Source organism: Rhineura floridana, chromosome 1, assembly GCF_030035675.1.
Source record: "Rhineura floridana isolate rRhiFlo1 chromosome 1, rRhiFlo1.hap2, whole genome shotgun sequence".
NCBI lineage: Eukaryota > Metazoa > Chordata > Lepidosauria > Squamata > Rhineuridae > Rhineura > Rhineura floridana.
Genome location: NC_084480.1, coordinates 313,014,069 through 313,035,007, shown reverse-complemented (window position 1 = coordinate 313,035,007; position 20,939 = coordinate 313,014,069). Strand labels below are relative to the sequence as shown.

Here is a 20,939-nt window from a genome sequence, read left to right as displayed (position 1 = left end):
ATCAAGATAAGAACATAAGAACATAAGAACATAAGAAGAGCCTGCTGGATCAGGCCAGTGGCCCATCTAGTCCAGCATCCTGTTCTCACAGTGGCCAACCAGGTGCCTGGGGGAAGCCCGCAAGCAGGACCCGAGTGCAAGAACACTCTCCCCGCCTGAGGCTTCTGGCAACTGGTTTTCAGAAGCATGCTGCCTCTGACTAGGGTGGCACAGCACAGCCATCACGGCTAGTAGCCATTGATAGCCCTGTCCTCCATGAATTTGTCTAATCTTCTTTTAAAGCCGTCCAAGCTGGTGGCCATTACTGCATCTTGTGGGAGCAAATTCCATAGTTTAACTATGCGCTGAGTAAAGAAGTACTTCCCTTTGTCTGTCCTGAATCTTCCAACATTCAGCTTCTTTGAATGTCCACAAGTTCTAGTATTATGAGAGAGGGAGAAGAACTTTTCTCTATCCACTTTCTCAATGCCATGCATAATTTTATACACTTCTATCATGTCTCCTCTGACCCGCCTTTTCTCTAAACTAAAAAGCCCCAAATGCTGCAACCTTTCCTCGTAAGGGAGTCGCTCCATCCCCTTGATCATTCTGGTTGCCCTCTTCTGAACCTTTTCCAACTCTAGAATAACCTTTTTGAGATGAGGCGACCAGAACTGTACACAGTATTCCAAATGCAGCCGCACCATAGATTTATACAACGGCATTATGATATCGGCTGTTTTATTTTCAATACCTTTCCTAATTATTGCTAGCATGGAATTTGCCTTTTTCACAGCTGCCGCACACTGGGTCGACATTTTCATCGTGCTGTCCACTACAACCCCGAGGTCTCTCTCCTGGTCGGTCACCGACAGTTCAGACCCCATGAGCGTATATGTGAAATTCAGATTTTTTGCTCCAATATGCATAATTTTACACTTGTTTATATTGAATTGCATTTGCCATTTTTCCGCCCATTCACTCAGTTTGGAGAGATCTTTTTGGAGCTCTTCACAATCCCTTTTTGTTTTAACAACCCTGAACAATTTAGTGTCGTCAGCAAACTTGGCCACTTCACTGCTCACTCCTAATTCTAGGTCATTAATGAACAAGTTGAAAAGTACAGGTCCCAATACCGATCCTTGAGGGATTCCACTTTCTACAGCCCTCCATTGGGAGAACTGTCCGTTTATTCCTACTCTCTGCTTTCTGCTTCTTAACCAATTCCTTATCCACAAGAGGACCTCTCCTCTTATTCCATGACTGCTAAGCTTCCTCAGAAGCCTTTGGTGAGGTACCTTGTCAAACGCTTTTTGAAAGTCTAAGTACACTATGTCCACTGGATCACCTCTATCTATATGCTTGTTGACACTCTCAAAGAATTCTAATAGGTTACTGAGACAGGACTTTCCCTTGCAGAAGCCATGCTGGCTCTGCTTCAGCAAGGCTTGTTCTTCTATGTGCTTAGTTAATCTAGCTTTAATCATACTTTCTACCAGTTTTCCAGGGACAGAAGTTAAGCTAACTGGCCTGTAATTTCCGGGATCCCCTCTGGATCCCTTTTTGAAGATTGGCGTTACATTTGCCACTTTCCAGTCCTCAGGCACGGAGGAGGACCCGAGGGACAAGTTACATATTTTAGTTAGCAGATCAGCAATTTCACCTTTGAGTTCTTTGAGAACTCTCAGGTGGATGCCATCCGGGCCCGGTGATTTGTCAGTTTTTATATTGTCCATTAAACCTAGGACTTCCTCTCTCGTTACCACTATTTGTCTCAGTTCCTCAGAATCCCTTCCTGCAAATGTTAGTGCAGGTTCAGGCATCTGCCCTATATCTTCCACTGTGAAGACAGATGCAAAGAATTCATTTAGCTTCTAGATCACTTTGAATTTTTTTTCTGTCCTCCAGGGTATTAGCTATCCTCCCAATTTTGTATCATCTGTAAACCGCCCAGAGAGCTCTCATTACTGTAAACCACCCAGAGAGAATAATAGAATCATAGAGTTGGAAGGAGTTGGAAGGAGCCTTGTAGGCCATCGAGTCCAACCCCATGCTCACAGCAGGAAATCCACAGCTAGAGCATCTCCCGCAGATAGCTGTCCAGCCTCTGCTTGAAGACATCCAGCGAAGGGGATCCCACCACCTCCCTAGGTAGTCGGTTCCATTGCTGAACTGCCCTTACTGTCAAGAAGTTCCTTCTAATGTCCAATCTGAATCTATGCTCCTACAACTTAAAACCATTAGACTTAGTCCTACCCTCTGGGGCAGCAGAGAACAAATCTGTACCCTCCTCTATGTGACAGCCCTTCAGGTACTTAAAGAGTGCAATCATGTCACCCCTCAGCCTTCTCTTCACCAGACTGAACATGCCAAGTTCCTTCAACCTTTCCTCATAAGACTTGTTCTCCATACCGGCTATCATCCTCGTCGCCCTCTTCTGAACCCGCTCTAACTTGTCTATATCTTTCTTAAAATGAGGTGCCCAGAACTGAACGCAGTATTCCAGATGAGGCCTGACTAATGCAGAATATAGTGGGACTATTACTTCCCTCGACCTGGAAACTATAGCTCTGTTTATGCAGCCCAAAACCGCGTTTGCCTTTTTTGCCACAGCATCACTGGGTCATGTTCAACTTGCGATCCACTACAATTCCAAGGTCCTTCTCACACGCACTACTGCTAAGCCGGGTATTTCCCATCCTGTACCCGTGCATTTTGTTTTTGTGGCCTAAATGCAGAATCCTGCATTTGTCTTTATTGAATGTCATTTTATTAATTTCAGCCGAATTTTCTAGTCTATCCAGGTCCCTTTGGATTTTATTCCTGTCTTCCATTGTGTTAGCTATCCCTCCCAGTTTCGTATCATCCACAGACTTCATAAGGCTTCCCTCCACCCCATCATCTAAGTCATTGATAAATAGCTTTGGCTATGGGGCGGTATATAAATACAATAAATACATAAATAAATAAAAGCTGCAAATTTGATAAGCATTCCCTGCACCTCCTCATCCACATCATCAATAAAAATGTTGAAGAGCACTGGGCCCAGGACCGAGCCCTGTGGCATCCTGCTCATTACTTCCCCCCACTTTGATAAGAAACCATTGATAAGCACTCTTTGAGTATAATTCTATAGCCAACTGTGGATCCACCTGATAGTTGTTCCATCCAACCCACATTTAGCTAGTTTGCTAATCTGAATATCATGGGACACTTTGTCAAAAGTTTTGCTGAAGTTGAGATATATGATATCCACTACATTCATACAGTCTACCAGGGAGGTTACCCAATTAAAAAAAATAAGATAAGATTAGTCTGGCAAGATTTGTTCTTGACAAATCCATGTTGGTTTATAGTAATCACTGCATTGTTTTCAAGGTGGTTACAGAGTGACTGCTTTATAATCTGCTCCAGAATTTCTCCAAAGATTGATGTCACACTGAATAGTCTGTAGTTCCCAGGTTCCTCCTTTTTGCTCTCTACGGTATGGCAAAATGTAGTTCAAACTCTGGTCATCCCTTGGCTTGTTTACTGTTACTTTTCTCTCTCTGAATTGAGTTCCTCTTTCACATCTTTCACAAGTCCTCTTGTTGATCTAAAACTCTGTTGCCCATATTCATTCATTCATTCATTACATTTGTATACCGCCCAGAGCTTGGAAAAGTTACTTTTTTGACCTACAACTCCCATCAGCCCAATCCAGTGGCCCTGCTGGCTGGGGCTGATGGGAGTTGTCATTTCCAAGCTCTGATACCGTCCCATAGCCGAAGCTCTCTGGGCGGTTTACAACAATTAAATCCGTTATGTCTGCTACTGGAATTGATGATTTTCTATACCAGCCTTTGCCAACCTGGTCCCTGTCAACTGCATTGGGCTACAACTCCCATCTGGAGGACACCAGGCTGGTGATGGCTGCTGTACCATCAGCAGCAATATCATTCCCACTCTCTGTGGTGGCGCATTTGCCTCCACCCCTCGCTGCTTCAAAGGAGACTTGGGTAGTTTAGATCTGAAGAGAAGAGGGAGGTCACATGGGCCTCAGAGCCAATCAGGAGGGGCCTGGGTGAATGGCTTTTAAGCCAGGTCTGCCTCCAGTGCCCCCTCTTCTGTGTTTTGCTGCAGAGGGGAGAGGTTGCTCTTGATGCTCTGGAGGTAGGCCACTGCTGAAGCCTTCGTATAGAACATTGCCCCTAGTACAAAAGTAGAACATGCATACATTGATCTGCCCACTTTTGCCTCTGGTCCCATTCAACATTGGAATGTGGCCCCTTGAAGGTTTCCCAGAAGGGAATGTGGCCATTGGGCTGAAAAGGGTTGCCCTTGTTTCTTGGCACATCTCTGCCAATTATCAGGACAGACAAAAGGAAGTACTTCTTTACTCAGCACATAGTTAAACTATGGAATTTGCTCCCACAAGATGCAGTAATGGCCACCAGCTTGGATGGCTTTAAAAGAAGATTAGACAAATTCATGGAGGACAGGGCTATCAATGGCTACTAGCTGTGATGGCTGTGCTCTGCCACCCTAGTCAGAGGCAGCATGCTTCTGAAAACCAGTTGCCGGAAGCCTCAGGAGGGGAGAGTGTTCTTGCACTCGGGTCCTGCTTGCAGGCTTCCCCCAGGCACCTGGTTGGCCACTGTGAGAACAGGATGCTGGACTAGATGGGCCACTGGCCTGATCCAGCAGGCTCTTCTTATGTTCTTATGTTCTTATCTCTTCCCCTCCATCTCTGTTAACCTGAACTGACCAAAATTCTTCTGCTCCTTTGAACTCCCTTCCTGAATGTCTACCTAGTGGGAAGCTTTTTAGGAGCTATGCTCCTGTAGTGGGCAGAAGCAGAGCTACACACAATCACATATCATTAACACCCACACACAATCCATCATGCAATCTAGGATACATACAGGGGGAGAGAGAGGCCTAATTCACATGGAAACAGAGGAATAATTTTCATTCTTAGTGATTAAAGGAAATTCACCTTCAATGTCCTCATAGATCATTTTGTAGCTATCTTTAATAGAGATTTTTGTTTGCTTGTTAAATTAATAGTATATGGTTTTGCACACCTTATCCTTGCAACATCCCTGTGTGGTAGGTTAGGCTGAGTGTATTATTGGCTCAAGATTACTTGACATGGCTGAGTGGGAATTTGAACCCAGCTCCCTCCACTCGTAGTCTAACACTCTAGCCACTATACCACACTGCTAGCTCTAGAACATCATTCTGGAGGTTGAATCTGTGGTGCTCTGTGTGGGAGTAGCTTATGCACCTGAGTCAATAAAGGCCAGATCATATTTAGAAGTGCACCCAAAGTGTCAGCAAAAGCAACATTTCAAGAAAATTTGGAGATTTGCTTAAAGATGAACCATGTGGAGATTTCAAAGCAAGCCAAAAGAGGGCCCAGGAGATTCCTCAAAGAGCTTCTTCAGGCCCCTAGGCTGTCAGCGGATAGTTATTTTTCTCATGACATGAGTTTCACATATCCTCTCAAGGGGTCTGCACTGGTAGTGACTGACCAGGAACGAGACCTTGAGGTCATAGTAGATAGCTCGATGAAGATGTCGACCCAGCATGTGGCAGCTGTGGAAAAGGCAAGTTCCATGCTAGGGATCATTAGGAAAGGTATTGAAAATAAAACTGGTAATATCATAATGCCATTGTACAAATCTATGATGCAATCTCATTTGGAACACTGTTCACAATTCTGGTTTTCTCACCTCAAAAAGGATATTGCAGAGTTGGAAAAGGTTCAAAAGAGGTGAACTAAGATGTTCAAAAGGATGGAGTGATACACCAGTGAGGAAAGGTTGCAGCATTTGAGGCTTTTCAGTTTAGAGAAAAGGCAAGTAAGAGATGACATCACAGAAGTCTATAAAATTATGCATGGTATGGAGAAAGTGGATAGGGAGAAGTGTTTCTCCCTCTCTCATACCACTAGAATTTATGGACATCTGACGAAGCTGAATGCTGGAAGATTCAGGACAGACAAAAGACAGTACATCATACAGCCCATAGTTAAGCTATGAACTTGCTCTCACAGGAGGCAGTGATGGCCAACAACTTGGATGGATTTAAAAGAGGAATAGATAAATTCATGGAGGAAAAGACTATCAGTGGCTACTAGCCATGATGTCTGTGCTCCACAGTTGGAGGCAGTATACTTCTGAATGCCAGCTGCTGGAAACCATGTGGGTGGAGAGAGTACTCTTGTGCTCAGATCCTGCTTGTGGGTTTCCCATAGGCATCTGGTTGGCCACTGTGAGAACAGGATTCTGGACTAGATGGGCCACTGGCCTGATCCAGCAGGCTCTTCTTAGGTTCTTATGTTATGTGTCAACTATTTCTGTAACTGTCTTCAACCACAGGAAACACCCAAATCTCATCCGCATACATCAAAGCAAGAAAGCTCTAATGATGATAGCTCTAATATACCCAGTATATTATTATAATCAGAGATACTAATAGAAGTTGAGTCTTCCCCTATACAGTAGGGCCCCGCTCACCGGGGCTTCATGTTCCACTAATGCAGTGGCGGGAAATTCCCCATTTTAAAGCCGTTTTTGCAATTTTGCGGCATTTTGCGGCATTTTCGCACGATGTGCCCCGTTATAATCAGTGGGGTTCCGCTTTACAGCGATTTCCGCTTTACGGTGGGGGCCTGGTCCCTAACCCACCGTATAAGCGGGGCCCTACTGTACCTTTAGTTGTGTCAATTTCAGACCTCTTCGTTTCTCATTTTTCCAGTCTTAAATTCATTTCTACACATTTCTGCAGCAAGTTGCAGATTTTTTTAAAAAAAAGCCTCATGAAAATTCTCCAGCATTCTTGTGTGAATAAACACATTTTTGTAAGCAGTTTTGCTTAATGTACAGATTTTTGCAAGCAATTTCTCATCATATAATGCATTTTTGTATGTTGTTTTCACTGACATTTTCCCTTCGCACATGGATTTTTGTAAACATTATTTGTTTGGCAAACTGCATTGCAAAATTCAAATAGGATGGCTGTGCTTCGGTTCTCATACTGTTTCGGGAAGTGCAGATTGGATAGATGCAACTTGAAAAGCAAACAGAATCAAATTTGTCACCCATCTCTACCCCTGCTTGATCTCAGGCAGCCAAAAAACCTCACCACCACCCTTGCACAAGAGAGAAGGGTTAGCAAATGTGGGGTATCTTAGTCATCAAAAGCAACCCAAACAACCCCATTATATTTCAATTGCATGGACCGTTGAAGGACTGAGAGGGGAGAAAACTGGGTGGCAGGAGGGAGGAGAATGGAGTGGCTGGAACAGAGTGCAGACAAACCCAGACACACACTTTTGGGAGAAATCCCATCCCATTAGGTGCTATTGAATGCTAGTCCTACTCTCTGAAGTTAATAGACATTCCTAATTGAGTCTCATTGATTTCAGTGGGTCTACTTTGGGTAGTTAATTGAATACAATCCATAGTCTGACTAAGTCACTTCCTGGTTCAGATTGTGAATCTATTTTTACATGTCCTCCAGGATGAAATAAAGAGTTTTGCATAGCAATAAATGGAGCTAAAGAACGTATGTAGCTGGTGTTGGGCGCAAGTGTGTGCCTAACCCCCCCAAAAAACACAGGTCATCCCTGCCCACTTGCTAAAGCTGGCCCAAAGGTGATAGGGGTTCCAGTCTAAATCCATTCCCCCACCCCTGCTTACATCCTTCCTCAGCAGGCCCAACAAACAGCTAATTGCTCTCTTAAGGCATCAGATACTCTTTACATTAAAGAAGACCCTGCCTTGCTTCACGAATGTATGCTATCGAGAATCATAGAATGATAAAGTACCTTGAAGGTCATCTAGTCCAACCCCCTGCTCAAGGCTGAAATTCTATACACCTCCTTAGAATCAATAAACCACACTGACCACAGGTCAAGCAGGCTACAGGCAATGCAACCCAAAGTCATGCACACATATTTGGCAGGAACGCTTAATAGGAACTAGAATGTCTCATCAGAACTAGAATGATAAAGCTAGAAGAGATGATCTTTTGAAGCCATTATAACTGAGTTTCAACAGAGATCTCCACTTCCTCTGTAGAGTTTTCCTCTTCTATGAAAACATTCTGGAGTATGGCTTTCACACACTTTGTAGGTCTTTCTCTGTTCTGCCTCCCAACCAGGAAATAGATCAAAGGGTTAATGCTGCTGTTCAACGAGGCACAGAGGAAGCCATAACGTATGTTGTAGGAAGGATGTGAATTAAAAATATAAATGGTGATGTAAAAGGCATTCAGTGGAAAAGCAAAAATGATGAAGAGGAGAGTAAGCAAGATTACTATGAGAAGCTTTCCCCTCTTGCGCTGTTGCAATTTTGAGCAAACATTGGTGAGCAGAACCAGAGTTGAGGCAGACATAAGTGGGAGGAAAAGGAAGACATTCATGGCATACTGGATGGCTTGTATGGTATAATCCATGTACAGAGTGAAGTGAATTGCACTGAGAAGGAAAGAAAGTCCCCATATTAAGGCACACAAAACGCTGGACAAACGGGCTGGCCGGTGCCATCGGTACCAAAATGGGAAGAGGACAGACACGCACCTGTCGATGCTGATGGCTGTCAGTAGGCATTGACTAGCATTGTACATGAACAGGAAGACATTGGCAAATAGTATACACAGAAAGGGCTTGTACAAGTGTGATCCAATCCAGCATGTGTACAAGTTAGCTGTGAGCGAACCAAAGTCAGCAATGGAGAGGTTCAGGATGTAAGTGCTGAACTGATTCCTCTTGATGCAGAAGCCAAGCAGGCAGATGACAACGCCATTCCCCAAAAGTCCAAATATGCAGGTTGAAATTATAAAGGCAGTCAAAATATATACTTCCAACGCATTATCTCTAATCAATCCTGGATAATCATTACTGTGGCTATTGTTTGGGGACTCAGTTTCGCTGTATGTCCCATAATATTCCTTTCCAGCATCCAAAGGGGACAAGGAAATTGGGCTGAAAGCGGTCATGGTGCCCAGCCTTTGCTTTTGTGCTTCTTCTGGTGTAGATACTCCTGCTGGAAGAAAAGTGACAGTGGTGGAATTAGCCTTGGCTAATAAAGGTGAAGCTCAGGCTTTTCACCCTAGTCTTTCTTGCCTTTATATCAATATGGGGATCTATTCTTAAGATGAATATCTCGTGCTCTTTCACCTCCAGTTAAAAAGACAGTGGGGCTTGCATAAATATTTGAAGATATGTGAGGTTTCACAGAGCGTCCCTGTGAAGCCTACCGTCTTCCTGAAGCGTTTGGCATGAGCCTCTAGTTTGCTTGCCCTTCTAAGCCTGTATGTAATTAAAATAATTGGGTAATCTTTCCCTGTTTATCCCACCACCACCTCCTGTGTTGCTCATTTCTCTTTTTTAAATTTTAGATTGCAAGCTACTCAAGCCTCATGAAATCGTGTAACGAAATTGACAAACAAGGGTGTGTTCTACAGGCTCAGAAGTGTTTTGTTCTTCTTTTTTTGTACATTCCTGAAGAGATCCCCGTAGAGCAAAAGATATCTGCATGCAAAAAGGCTACATGTTTAGGACACCTGAAAGCACCACTGCCACAAGGCTGCTCAAAGAATCCCTCTCTATCCCTGTGCAGCACAGTTAATGGGGGCGGTGGTGCATGCGCCCCTGAGCAAAGCAATGGAGACACCTCCAAGTGTTCGAACTCTTGAAACCTCCTGCAGATTTTATTCTGAAGAAGAATTCAAGCTCTTTCAGTGCTCATCTTTCCTTTGAGATGAGCATTATCGAACCCCAAAAGATAATTCCTGGGCCTGAGTCTGGTGAACATCACCAGCATCCTTAAGTCTTTAACCCAAAGTAGCCATCTCTGGGAGTGAACGTCAGCTTCTGGTAGCTACGGAAGGCCTCTTCCAATACTAGGATTCTTTGAACCCATCATTTCACATGGAATTAGTCCTCCACCCCATCACCAGTATACATAATTTTTGTTTTGCTTTGGCTTACAATGCTTTCCATTTGAGGTAAACCACAGCCATGAGGTGTGCTACATAAGCTGCTTGCTTGCTTTTTCTTTACACAATACAAACCAACTGTGAAATCTTATTCATGTATATTGAACTGGGGCTACATCTTACTGTCTGTGTTTACAATTGCAGCCTTGGAGATGTGTGCAAGTCCCCAGATAAGTACAGGCAACTCATTTGGGCAAATTTTGTTCCAGGTTCCAGGGACCCTTGGCAACATGCCTTTGCCCCATGATAGAAAGAGAGAGAGAGAGAGAGAGAGAGAGAGAGAGAGAATATGTTTAATCAAAAATACACATGCAGGCTGCAAACATTTGAGTCTTCTTCTTGGCAACTATATCTGGCAGCATTTTTTTTTACTGCCAACTTCTCCTTTAAAATACAATTTAGTTTAGTTTTCTCGCTATTGAACAGTGCATTTTCTGATCTGAAAATTATCCTGGCACTATGGCTGTTATTTGAAAGCAAACTCCTTCCTTTCAGTTGGCCAACTGTATGAAGCGACAGTGGAATTGTGCAGATAATCCTTGGGAGATGCCCCACGCAAAATACCCATATAGTAAGGATCCCCAAAAGCGAAGATTGGATATCGCCAGTTTCAGTAACCATGCTGCTATGACTTTGTTCCATGGGTATAGCTGGAGAAATATCACAGAACACAATTTGGAAAGGAAGAGATGAATAGGAGCAAAGGGCTTTAGAAAAGGTTCATCTTCATTTTGGTTAGGATGAGGGCAAAGAGGTTAAGCCAAACGCTTTAAAGAAAAGATTGTCTTTGAGGAGAGGTCTGAAGGAAGAAAAAAATTGGCAACACAAAAGAGGAGAAAGTGGCATCAGGAAAATTCTCTGCACAGATTTTCCTACCTTATTCCAATCACAACTCTTTGCTCACAAGGCTTGAAATGATCTCCAAGAATTCCGGGATCTCAGTCAGGATCTCTTTTCTGCTTTTAAAAGAAATTGTCCATCCAGAAGTCAGTACATAACCTTGAGCAGAGAATTCCAGAGAGGCGCTTTAGGTTTATTCAAAAAGGGTGGGGCAGAGAATTCATAAGATGATAAAAAAAAATCAAATCCGTTAACGGGCAGGCTTCTCTTTCTCCCCCTGGATGGTTCAGCAATCTCCTCTGCCTGTGAAGGTAATAGCTTATCAAATATTCAAGAGAAATATCCACTTTATACTTGGAGGTGTTTCAAAGGCCATAGCTAAATGGCATAGCATATGCCTTTCAGTCTGTGGTGTCTCCAGATAGGGCTGCCAAAGCCATTCCTGCCCTTTAGTGGGGACAGGCAATGAGGAAGGCAATGGTGAACCCCCTCTGAATACTGCTTACCATGAAAACCCTGTTCATAGGGTCTCCATAAGTCGGGATTGACTTGAAGGCAGTCCATTTTCCATTCTCAGTGGGGGCAAATATGCCTCACATCCCCCTCCTTGGGAGAATACTTGAGTTGGTATTTCCCAAGTGGAGGGGGTCTGGATACCTTGTGGGTGGGAGTGCCCAATAGGCGGAGGCAATTATTCCTGTATTTAGGACTGCTCTGCCCCTTTCAATCCTTCCTTTGCATTGGAGCACCTCCTTCTCCATCCCTTTACATTGTGGGCTGTCCCTAGTTACCTTTTCCAGGGTCTGAGTGGGAATTATTTGGGTGATTGGCACTTGGAGATCTTTTTGCCTGCTTCACACTGTAGAGTTCTCAATTCTAATTTGGTCGGTCTGGCATTCAGTGGAGGCAGGTAAGGGAAATTGGGACCTTAATTGTCAGCGTCTCTGAGACAACATGAGGTTAGGGGCACTCTTGAGTCATCTCCAATAGCCTGAGGCTTGGAAGGTATTTGGGGATGCCCTTTAGGCCTGGCATGCACACCTTGGTGAATACACCTGCCATCTCCAAAGATGGAGAATTATATTTTTGTATGTTTGTTGGTGTTCTTCTTACTTTGCTTCTTTCCTGTGTTACTAATGTTTCTACAGAGAATCTAAACCAGAAAATTTCCCCCCTCCTTATTCATCCTAGAAATCTGTGTCAAATGTATTTTTATTAATTTCAAAGCCTTTTTATTGGTCATTGTCATGTGATGGTGAAGACCGCCTTTTGTGTTTTATATTGGAGGTTATGGTCTATTTCTATTTTGGGTGCATTAACAGTTGAATCTGAAACTGCAGTTTGATGTAAAATCAGACTGATTACAATATGTTGCTACTTCAGCAATGACTCTAGCTGTTGGAAAAAAGAGGATGCATGTTTTCAGCCTGCTATGTTTAAACCACTTGATTTAAGGCAAGGTGTTGACGATCAATTAAAAACATAGAGCACATCTAGAATTTTGCTAGAATATATTTCACCTCCCACTGTCTTATCTTGTGCAAATTGAGATACTTCTGAGGTCCACTGGAGACTATTTTGCAGAAGTCAGTGCCATTATCCCACAATTATGTTTGGAGTTTTTTTAGTATAAATTTTGCAAAGTGTTGCTGTACTTCACAAAAGCAAAAGAAAATGATTTCCTATAGGAAACTTCACTAAAATGACAAAGTAAATCAGATATATTTAAAGTGACCATCTCAACTATATCAACTGTCTTAATAATGTTGCTTCCTCCCGGCTAAAACAAGGTCAGCACAGGACATATCTTCTTTCTATTATTTGGGCTGATTACAGGTGTTGCCACCACTCACCATATGCTCAGAGGCGCATGTTACCAAATTCTTCCAAGCTACACAGGAAGTGGATTGGACTGTGAAAGACCAACCCAAATTGTGATTGCATTTTGACAACTTTGTAGGGCAGTACAATATCTCAGAGAGGAGTTCAGTTCTCCTGCTCCCCTGGTGCATTCACTATAGCTGCCCAATTTTCCTGCTTTTTAAAGTTTGGTAGAAATATATGCGGGCTATAGGTACATTCTTAAACCGCAAGGTTTTTTGCCTATTAGTGAATTTCCCTGCTTTTTAATCCGGGAGGTAAGAAATGGGATCCTGCGCAAGTTTGCTGAGAATTTGCATGCTTATTGAATTAAGTGGGATTTACACACACACACCAGGCAATCATGCTTAGGATAGGTGAAACTGACCACAGGGGATGGGGAAGGGAGGAGGGGGAGGAGGGAGGGGTGGAAAGGTAGAGGGGAGGACTGGGATGGGAGCAGGCAGGAGGGGGAGGGGAGAAGGACAGAAGTGGTCATTTGCATGTTTATTGAGTTCAGTGGGATTTACTCCCGTGCAATCATGCTTAGGATAGGTGAAACTGACCACAGGGGATGGGGAAGGGAGGAGGGGGAGGAGGGAGGGGTGGAAAGGCAGAGGGGAGGACTGGGATGGGAGCAGGCAGGAGGGGGAGGGGAGAAGAAGGACAGATGTGGTCATTTGCATGTTTATTGAGTTCAGTGGGATTTACTCCCGTGCAATCATGCTTAGGATACGTAAAACTGACTGGGGGGGAGGGATGGAGGGATGGAGTGGGCAGGGGAGGCGGAAGAAGGAAGAGGGGAGGGGAGGAGAAAGGGAGAGGAAAGGCAGGTCTGATCATTTGTATGATTGTTGAGTTGAATCAGATTTACACCTATGCAATCATGATTAGGATAGGTAAAACTGACCAGGCTGGGCCTGGCAACCAAGACGTCTTCTGTATCTTTCAAAGTTGTGCTGGGGGAAGGGAGAATTCTACCTTGTGGTTTTTCCCATTACAGAGTTGCAAGAACACCTGCACTTGGCTGCCTTTCTCTTCTCCTAAAGATACAGGATCAGTCTCAGGCCAGGAACCTGGCAACCCTACCTCCCACCCAAATTTAAAACAAAGCTGTCCCTGGCCACATCCACACCAGGCCTCCACTACACTTTGGACAATCATTATTTATTTATCTATTTATGTAGTGTATTTATATACCGCCCCATAGCCGAAGCTCTCTGGGCGCTTTAAAATAACTAAAAACATTAAAAACAAATATACAAATTTAAAAACACATCTAAAAACAATTTAAAACAATTTATCATGGCTTCTCTCAAAGCCGTGGCTCAAAGCCAATCATGGCTTCTCTCAAAGAATCCTGGGAAGTGTAGTTAATGAAGGGTACTGAAAGTTGCTAGGAGACGCCCTGTTCCTCTCACAGACCTTCAATCAGAGTGGCTGACTGTTAACCATTCTTTCAGGGGAATAGGAGTCTCCTCTCAGCACCTTTCACAAACTACACTTCCCAGGATTCTTTGAGGGAAGCCATGACTGTCTCAAGTGAGATCAAGTCTGGTGTGGGTGTGGCCCTCTGATTAGCCAAGCCCAGCAGCTGTGAGGCTTTTAGAACACTGACAGTTGGTCCTTACTGAGCATGCCCCGCGTTATAATAGGCTTCCAGCCAAAATTTCTTAAATTAATTAAAAATCAACCAGGCATTTTTTTAACTTTTAAACTGCAGTAGATGAAGGTCAGAGTATGGGGCAAGGTCAGTATTAGGATTACAGGTACTCTGTGAACATGGCTGATTTTTAATGAATTTCAACAGATTATGAGAACTCGCAGAAAAAAGTCCAAAAGGGCTCTGAGGTTTCTCTCTCTCTTTTTAGAATTTGAACTCTTGATTCTCTCTGACTGTTTTGTATATCACCATGAACATTGACAGGGTTGTTAAGCAAGTGTTTCTGAGTTCAGAACTATAAGTTTTGTAAGGTTTGAACTGAGCTTATGGGAAGCATCAGAATGGCATGCGGGGGTATTTTCCATTTAACATTGCGGAATGTGAAAAATCCATGCTGGCTATAGTATACAGCCACTCTCAAGGCTGTATAACTAGACAGCAGAGCCCAGTTGGATATGTTGAGGTCACATACCCCAGGCTTACTTAGCACAGGGATGGAAGGATCTGTTAATTTTGGTTCTTTCAGCTTCTCAGTTTTCCAACCTTAAATTCAGTACTCCACATTTCTGCAGCAATTTGCATTTTTTTTTTTAAAAAAATCCTCATGAAAATTCTCCAGCATTTTGGTGTGAATTTCTCATAATAAACACATTTTTGTATGCAGTTTTGACGAACGCACCCATTTTTGCAAGCAATTTCTCTAACATAATGATTTTTTGTTATGTTCACCAATATTTTCATTTTGTGCATACTTTCCCCTAATGCATGCATTTTTGTAAACATTACCTGGTTGGAGAACTGCATTGCAAAATTCAGATAAGTGTGAATTTTGAAGGATGGCATTGATTTGGTTCTCATATCATTTCAGAAAGTGCAACTTTTAATAAATTCAGCTAAATGTCAACTGAATTGAATTTTTCACCTATCTCCCCTTAGGAAGTAGGGAGAATTTTGTCCCAGTCCTTGGCTGGGGAGCTATGCTGTTACATGCCCAGGGTAGTGGAGGGATACTCCCCTCATTCGTGTTGGTTTAACCTCACCTGACTGAATTTATATAATTTGGTTATTGTTAAACTCGTCTTCTATTTTTAATATTTAAATAAATATAATCTTTTCACCATTATTCTGTTTCTCGAGTCTTCTTCAAGGGGTGCGTTGGCAAAGACTCCGGCCTGAAATCCTGGGGAGCCTCTTGCTCTCCTGCAGAAAACAGCGCAATAGATGGACTCATAGTCTGATATGGTCTAATGCAGCTTCCTATTTATGTTCCTATATTCGCAGTCCGGCACATATGCATATTATGAGAAATGGGCAGACTGAGCACCAAGCAGACCAAAGGGGAAAGTAAGACTAAACCAAAAAAACTTTACAGTGAAGTTTACTCTTGAGGAACAGAGTGAAGGAAGATATTGTTTTGTTTTTGTTTTAACATGTTTTGTTTTATTTTAAAGCCAGTTTTTATGATGTTTTAGAGAGTTTTTAGTGTCTTTGCTGCCCTGAGCTCCTACTGGGAAGAAGGGTGGGATATAAATAAATAAATAAATAAATATTAACGTCAATGGGTCTCCTCTGAGTAAGTCTAGCACTGAATACCACTCTTTGCAATTGGATCCAAGGACCCATGCCATGCAAGATGGCATAAGGAAAGCCGCAAATCATTTGAGCCTGGCCGCACTCTAACTATGGAGATTATTTGAGAATGTATATAACAACAAATTATATGACAAATTTGTCAATTCCCAAGTATAGAAAAGCTTTCACGCTTGCTAGGCTCAATGCTTTACCTTCTGCGCTTCTAGAAGGCAGATTTAATAAGGTGCCAGTACAAGAGCGCTTATGCCCCTGTGACATGGGAAATGTGGAAACTGTTGCTCATGTGCTGCTATATTGTCCTTTTTATTGGGACTCCCGATTTGATCTCATGACCCCAATTCTTCAAAAAACCCGCGGAAGGTCTGATGCATTTTATTTAGAATATGTACTCTCAGATAGGGTCCCGCAGGTCACAGTTAATATGGCAAGATTTTGTGCATCAGCTGTTACCTGTAGGAGAAAATAATGGAAAATAATAATAATAGCTAACCTTTTGGGGGCCTTTTTGCCCATGGGTGTATTTACCCAACACCATTAGTGCCATATTATCTTATGTTATGTTTGTTTCTTTCTCTGTATAATATTGATATGTTTTATTGTTTTAATATTTTATAGTGCTGGTCTTTGACTGTAATAAATGACTGATTGATTGATTCTGTTCAAAGAACTTCTGTTCTGCATAATTTAGTAACTCTTTCCCACCCACCTTGCAGCCCATTGAAGTGACATTTCATTTTTATTTATTTATTTATTTTTTAAAAAATGAACAATTTTCATCCTTCATTTCAATCAAGGAGTTTTATAACTAAACCACTAAAATATGCCATTGATGATAATAGGACATACATTTAAAATAATAAAATAGCAACAAATAGTAAAACAAGAACCAAGAACAAAAAGCCGCATGCATGAGTAAGTGTGTGTGTGTGTGGGGAGACGTGGTAGATAAAAAATATCTTCTCTGGCACCAAAATGGTAATGAATTTGATGCAACTTGAGTTCTGTGCAGACAGCATTCTGCAGCCAGGGCATCAAAGCCACAAATATATATTTTCCTGGCTCCCCTATGATCTCTGATAGCAGGGGATTTAAACATTAGAAAGAAAACTTTGGCCTGTGCATGGAAATTGACTAGCTGATTCAAGACTGGTAAGATGTTCCCTTTAGCTGGTCCCAGACCTGAACTTACAAGATCTGAACAGGGTGGTGTGTGCTATTGGAGGTCCCTGATTCATAGGGTCGCCACAAGTTATAATTAACCTGAAGGCATATAATAACAGGTGACCAATCTATCTGCTGTATTTTGAACCAAGTGAAGTTTCCAAATCTTCAAAAGCTGTTTGATGTACAATGCATGGAATGCCATGGCCATGATCCTCCTTCACAGGAACTGAGGAGCCAGTACGGAATGCTTTTTACCAACTTCGACTGGTGGCCCAGCTACGCCCCTATCTGGACAGAGAGAACCTCGCTTCAGTAGTTCATGCCCTGGTAACCTCTAAATTAGATTACTGCAATGCGCTCTACATGGGGCTGCCTTTGAAGACGGTTCGGAAACTGCAGCTCATGCAGAATGCAGCAGCCAGACTGTTAACGGGGACCAGACGGTCCGAACATATAACACCGATTCTGGCCCGCTTGCATTAGCTGCCTATATGTTTCCGGGCCCGGTTCAAAGTGCTGGTTCTAACCTACAAAGCCTTACACAGCACAGGACCACAATAACTGATGGAACGCCTCCCCCGATATGAACCTACCCGTACACTACGCTCAACATCGAAGACCCTCCTCTGAGTGCCTACTCATAGGGAAGCTCGGAGGGTGGCAACAAGAAAAAGGGCTTTTTCAGTGGTGGCCCCTGATTTATGGAACAATCTCCCTGAGGAGATACGCCTGGCGCCAACACTTCTATCCTTCCGGCGCCAGGTTAAAACTTTCCTCTTTGCCCAGGCATTTTAATATGTTTTTAGTATGTGTTGGAATTGTTTCATTTTTAAATTTTAAATCTTTTTAATGTGTTTAAATTGTGAATATGTGTTTATTGTATTTTGATGTTAGTCTTGTGCACCGCCCAGAGAGCTTCGGCTATGGGGCGGTATATAAGTTTAATAAATAAATAAATAAATCTATGTACCATAGAATCTATGGTAAACCTACAGCAGCTAAAATGGGCTTAGTTGAATCAAAATCCTAAAGCAGGGGTACCCAACGAGGAGCCTTCCAGTTGTTTTGGACTTTCATCATCCTCAATTAGGAGAACAAGTAGCCAGGGATGATGTGATTTGTAGTCTAAAACATCGAGAGGGCACCATGTTGGTTATCCCTATGTAGAGAACTTACATCATAGTCAGTAGAGAAAGAAAGGCAAAGCCTTCTGATATTTTTGAAGGGATCATATCTGGGTTTGGACTGGATGTTCCAGCTACTCTATACAATCTTCCTCTTCCTTGAAAATCTTCTGGAGTATGACCTTCATGTTCTCCCTAGACTGGCCCCTCTCCTTTCTCCCAACCAGGAAATAAATCAGGGTTAACACTGCTATTTAGACAGCTGCATAAGAACCCAACAAATAATATAGGTGGATATGTAAGACCAAGACAATAATTGATTAAATAAGAGCAAGTCAGTGGAAAAGCTAAGAGGAGGAAGAAGAGGATGGCAAGTAGGATGACTCTAAAACCTTTCCCTGCCTCCACTTTTGTGATCTAAAACCAACTTTGATAACAGAATCAGAGCTGAGATAGCCATGAGTGGGAGACAAAAGAAAATCATAAACTGGTACACCGTGAGATGGGTCCCAAAGTGCATTATTTCAATAGTGAAGTGAATTACAAAGAGCAGGAAAGAAAGGATCCATATTAGGGCACACACAGTGATGGACAAGAGTGGTGGCCAGTGGCATCTATGCCAAACTGAGAAGAGGACAGGAACACACCTGTCAATGCTGATGGCTGTCAACAGAAACTGATCAGTGATGTACATGAAGAAAAAGATATAGGAAACTAATAGCCAGAACCGAAGAATATGCCAAGAACTAGTTATGGCTGCAAATGTAATTGCTATGCAAAGTGATCCACAAGTACATAACCATATGAGGAATCCAAAATCATCCACAGCCACATTCAGGATATATTGTAGATGTTGAAATGATTCCTCTTAAAATGGAAACCCAGATGCCAGATGACAATTCCATTCCCCATAAGTAAAAAAATGCTAATTTATTTATTTATTTATTTATTTATATACTTGTATACCGCCCCATAGCCGAAGCTCTCTGGGCGGTTTACAGTAACTAAAAACATTAAAACATTAATAACTAAAATAACGACCTTGATAATAATGCCTATTAAAATATGTGACCGTAATTCATGATTCAACTCATGGCTGAGACTCTGGTTTGATTGTATGTTCCAACTTTCTATGCAGCATTCAAAGAGGACAGGGAATCCAGGCTATAATTGTCTATCATGCTCAGTCTCTGCATTTCAGCTACTTCTGGAGTGGATTCTCCTACTAAGCGAAAAGAGACAAAGGTGGAGTCAGTTCCTACTATAAAGTTCAACCATGTTACATTGATGCATGACACTGATTATATATACTGTTATTTCTTGTTCTTATCTTTACTGGAGAAGGGTGGGGAAGGGGAGGAATAAGAACATAGGAAACTGCCTTATACTGAATCAGACCATTGGTCCATCTAGCTCAGTATTGTCTACACTGACTGGCAGCAGCTATTCATGCTTTCAGGCACGAGTCTCTCCTAGCCCTACCTGGAGATGCCAGGGATGGAATCTGGGACCTTCTGCATGCCAAACACATGCTTGACCACTGAGTTATGGCCCTTCCCCCGGGGAGCAATGATATATCTCTTCGGCAAGGTCACTTTCTTAGGTCAGTCTTATACAACAATAACCCAAGGATGCTCAGATTACTGTAAAACGTCTCCTGTATCAATACTACTGAAGCCTTTTGTTTAATTCAGAGGAAAGGTTGTGTATTGTTGCAAAAGTCCATGGGGCAGCCGAAAAACTCCACTTTGTGATATTGGCTACAAAATTCAGCTTCCTAACAGCCTAAAAAAAAAAAAACTTTTTTTTTTTTAAGTCAACTTTCCAGCCCTTATGGCTGCCTAAGGATCCTTGCAAGTGTGCAGGTAATGCTTTGTGAAATCTGGACGAGTTGTTAAGTGCATATCCAGTGGTCAGAAAGGTGGGCTATGAAGACTTACAGAAGTTGTTGTGCCTCTCATGAGAACAGCCCTGTTCAGGTGTTCAGGAAGCACAGCCAAGAACATACTTAGCAGGTGCGGAGCACAATGCGGTGGCTCATTGCATAGCTCATCTCAGTGTATTGAATAACACATCAACAGAGTGCATGCACATTCATCTGCATATGCAAAGGTTCCTGTTCTTGTCTTCAAATAAACATGTGTACATTATGTAGTATATAGGTGGAACTTGCGCGCACACACACATACAAACATGTACATCACTTAATGCAAAACCTGCCCAGCCACCATTGTCACTAGAAGTTTGAAGAGATACAAAGCTGGGAGAAGATATTCTAGGGCATTCAACAGAGGGGACAGAAATTCTCTGAGATTTGGGTGGCAGTCTTTGCATTATGTACTATTTATTTCATGAGGTGGTCTGAGGGCGGGCATTTTTTTCATATGAATTTCTTCCAATAAACATATTTTGTGTACATTTTTTTTACTAATGCTTCTGGATACCCATTGCTGGAAACCACAGGAGGGGAGAGTTGCTGTTGCGCTCAGGTTCTCCTTGTGGGCTTCCCATGGGCATCTGGTTGGCCACTGTGAGAACAGGATGCTGCATTAGATGGGCCATTGGCTTGATCTAGCAAGCTCTTATGTGCAAATGAATCACTGCATATTTCTTGCATAATCTGCAGTTGGACAGGCTGTTGCTCTCAGGTTGTATATTGTATTATGTGAATTTTGTTTTTGTTTCCCCCATGATATAATGTATTTATATAAGTTGCTTGCAGACTT

At 42.5% G+C, this 20,939-nt stretch overlaps 1 protein-coding gene and 1 pseudogene across 1 annotated transcript; both read right to left on the bottom strand.

Moving 5' to 3' along the window:
• Positions 1-8,007: 8,007 nt before the first annotated feature.
• On the bottom strand, positions 8,008-11,185 carry LOC133377650 (mas-related G-protein coupled receptor member H-like). The gene is made up of 2 exons (XM_061612080.1): positions 11,164-11,185; positions 8,008-9,011 (listed from the first exon to the last, which is right to left on the bottom strand). The coding sequence occupies exons 1-2, from the start codon at positions 11,183-11,185 to the stop codon at positions 8,008-8,010; spliced, it is 1,026 nt and encodes a 341-aa protein (XP_061468064.1).
• Positions 11,186-18,347: 7,162 nt separating this feature from the next.
• Positions 18,348-19,125, bottom strand: LOC133377646 (proto-oncogene Mas-like; annotated as a pseudogene).
• Positions 19,126-20,939: the final 1,814 nt, after the last annotated feature.

Excerpts from the sequence above, each read along its gene's own strand:
- LOC133377650 (XM_061612080.1), bottom strand. The coding sequence starts at position 11,185 with ATGGCCTTTGAAACACCTCCAA. Across the intron at positions 9,012-11,163 it reads GGCCTTTGAAACACCTCCAA|GAGTATCTACACCAGAAGAA; the intron begins GTATAAAGTGGA and ends TTCTTCCAGCAG.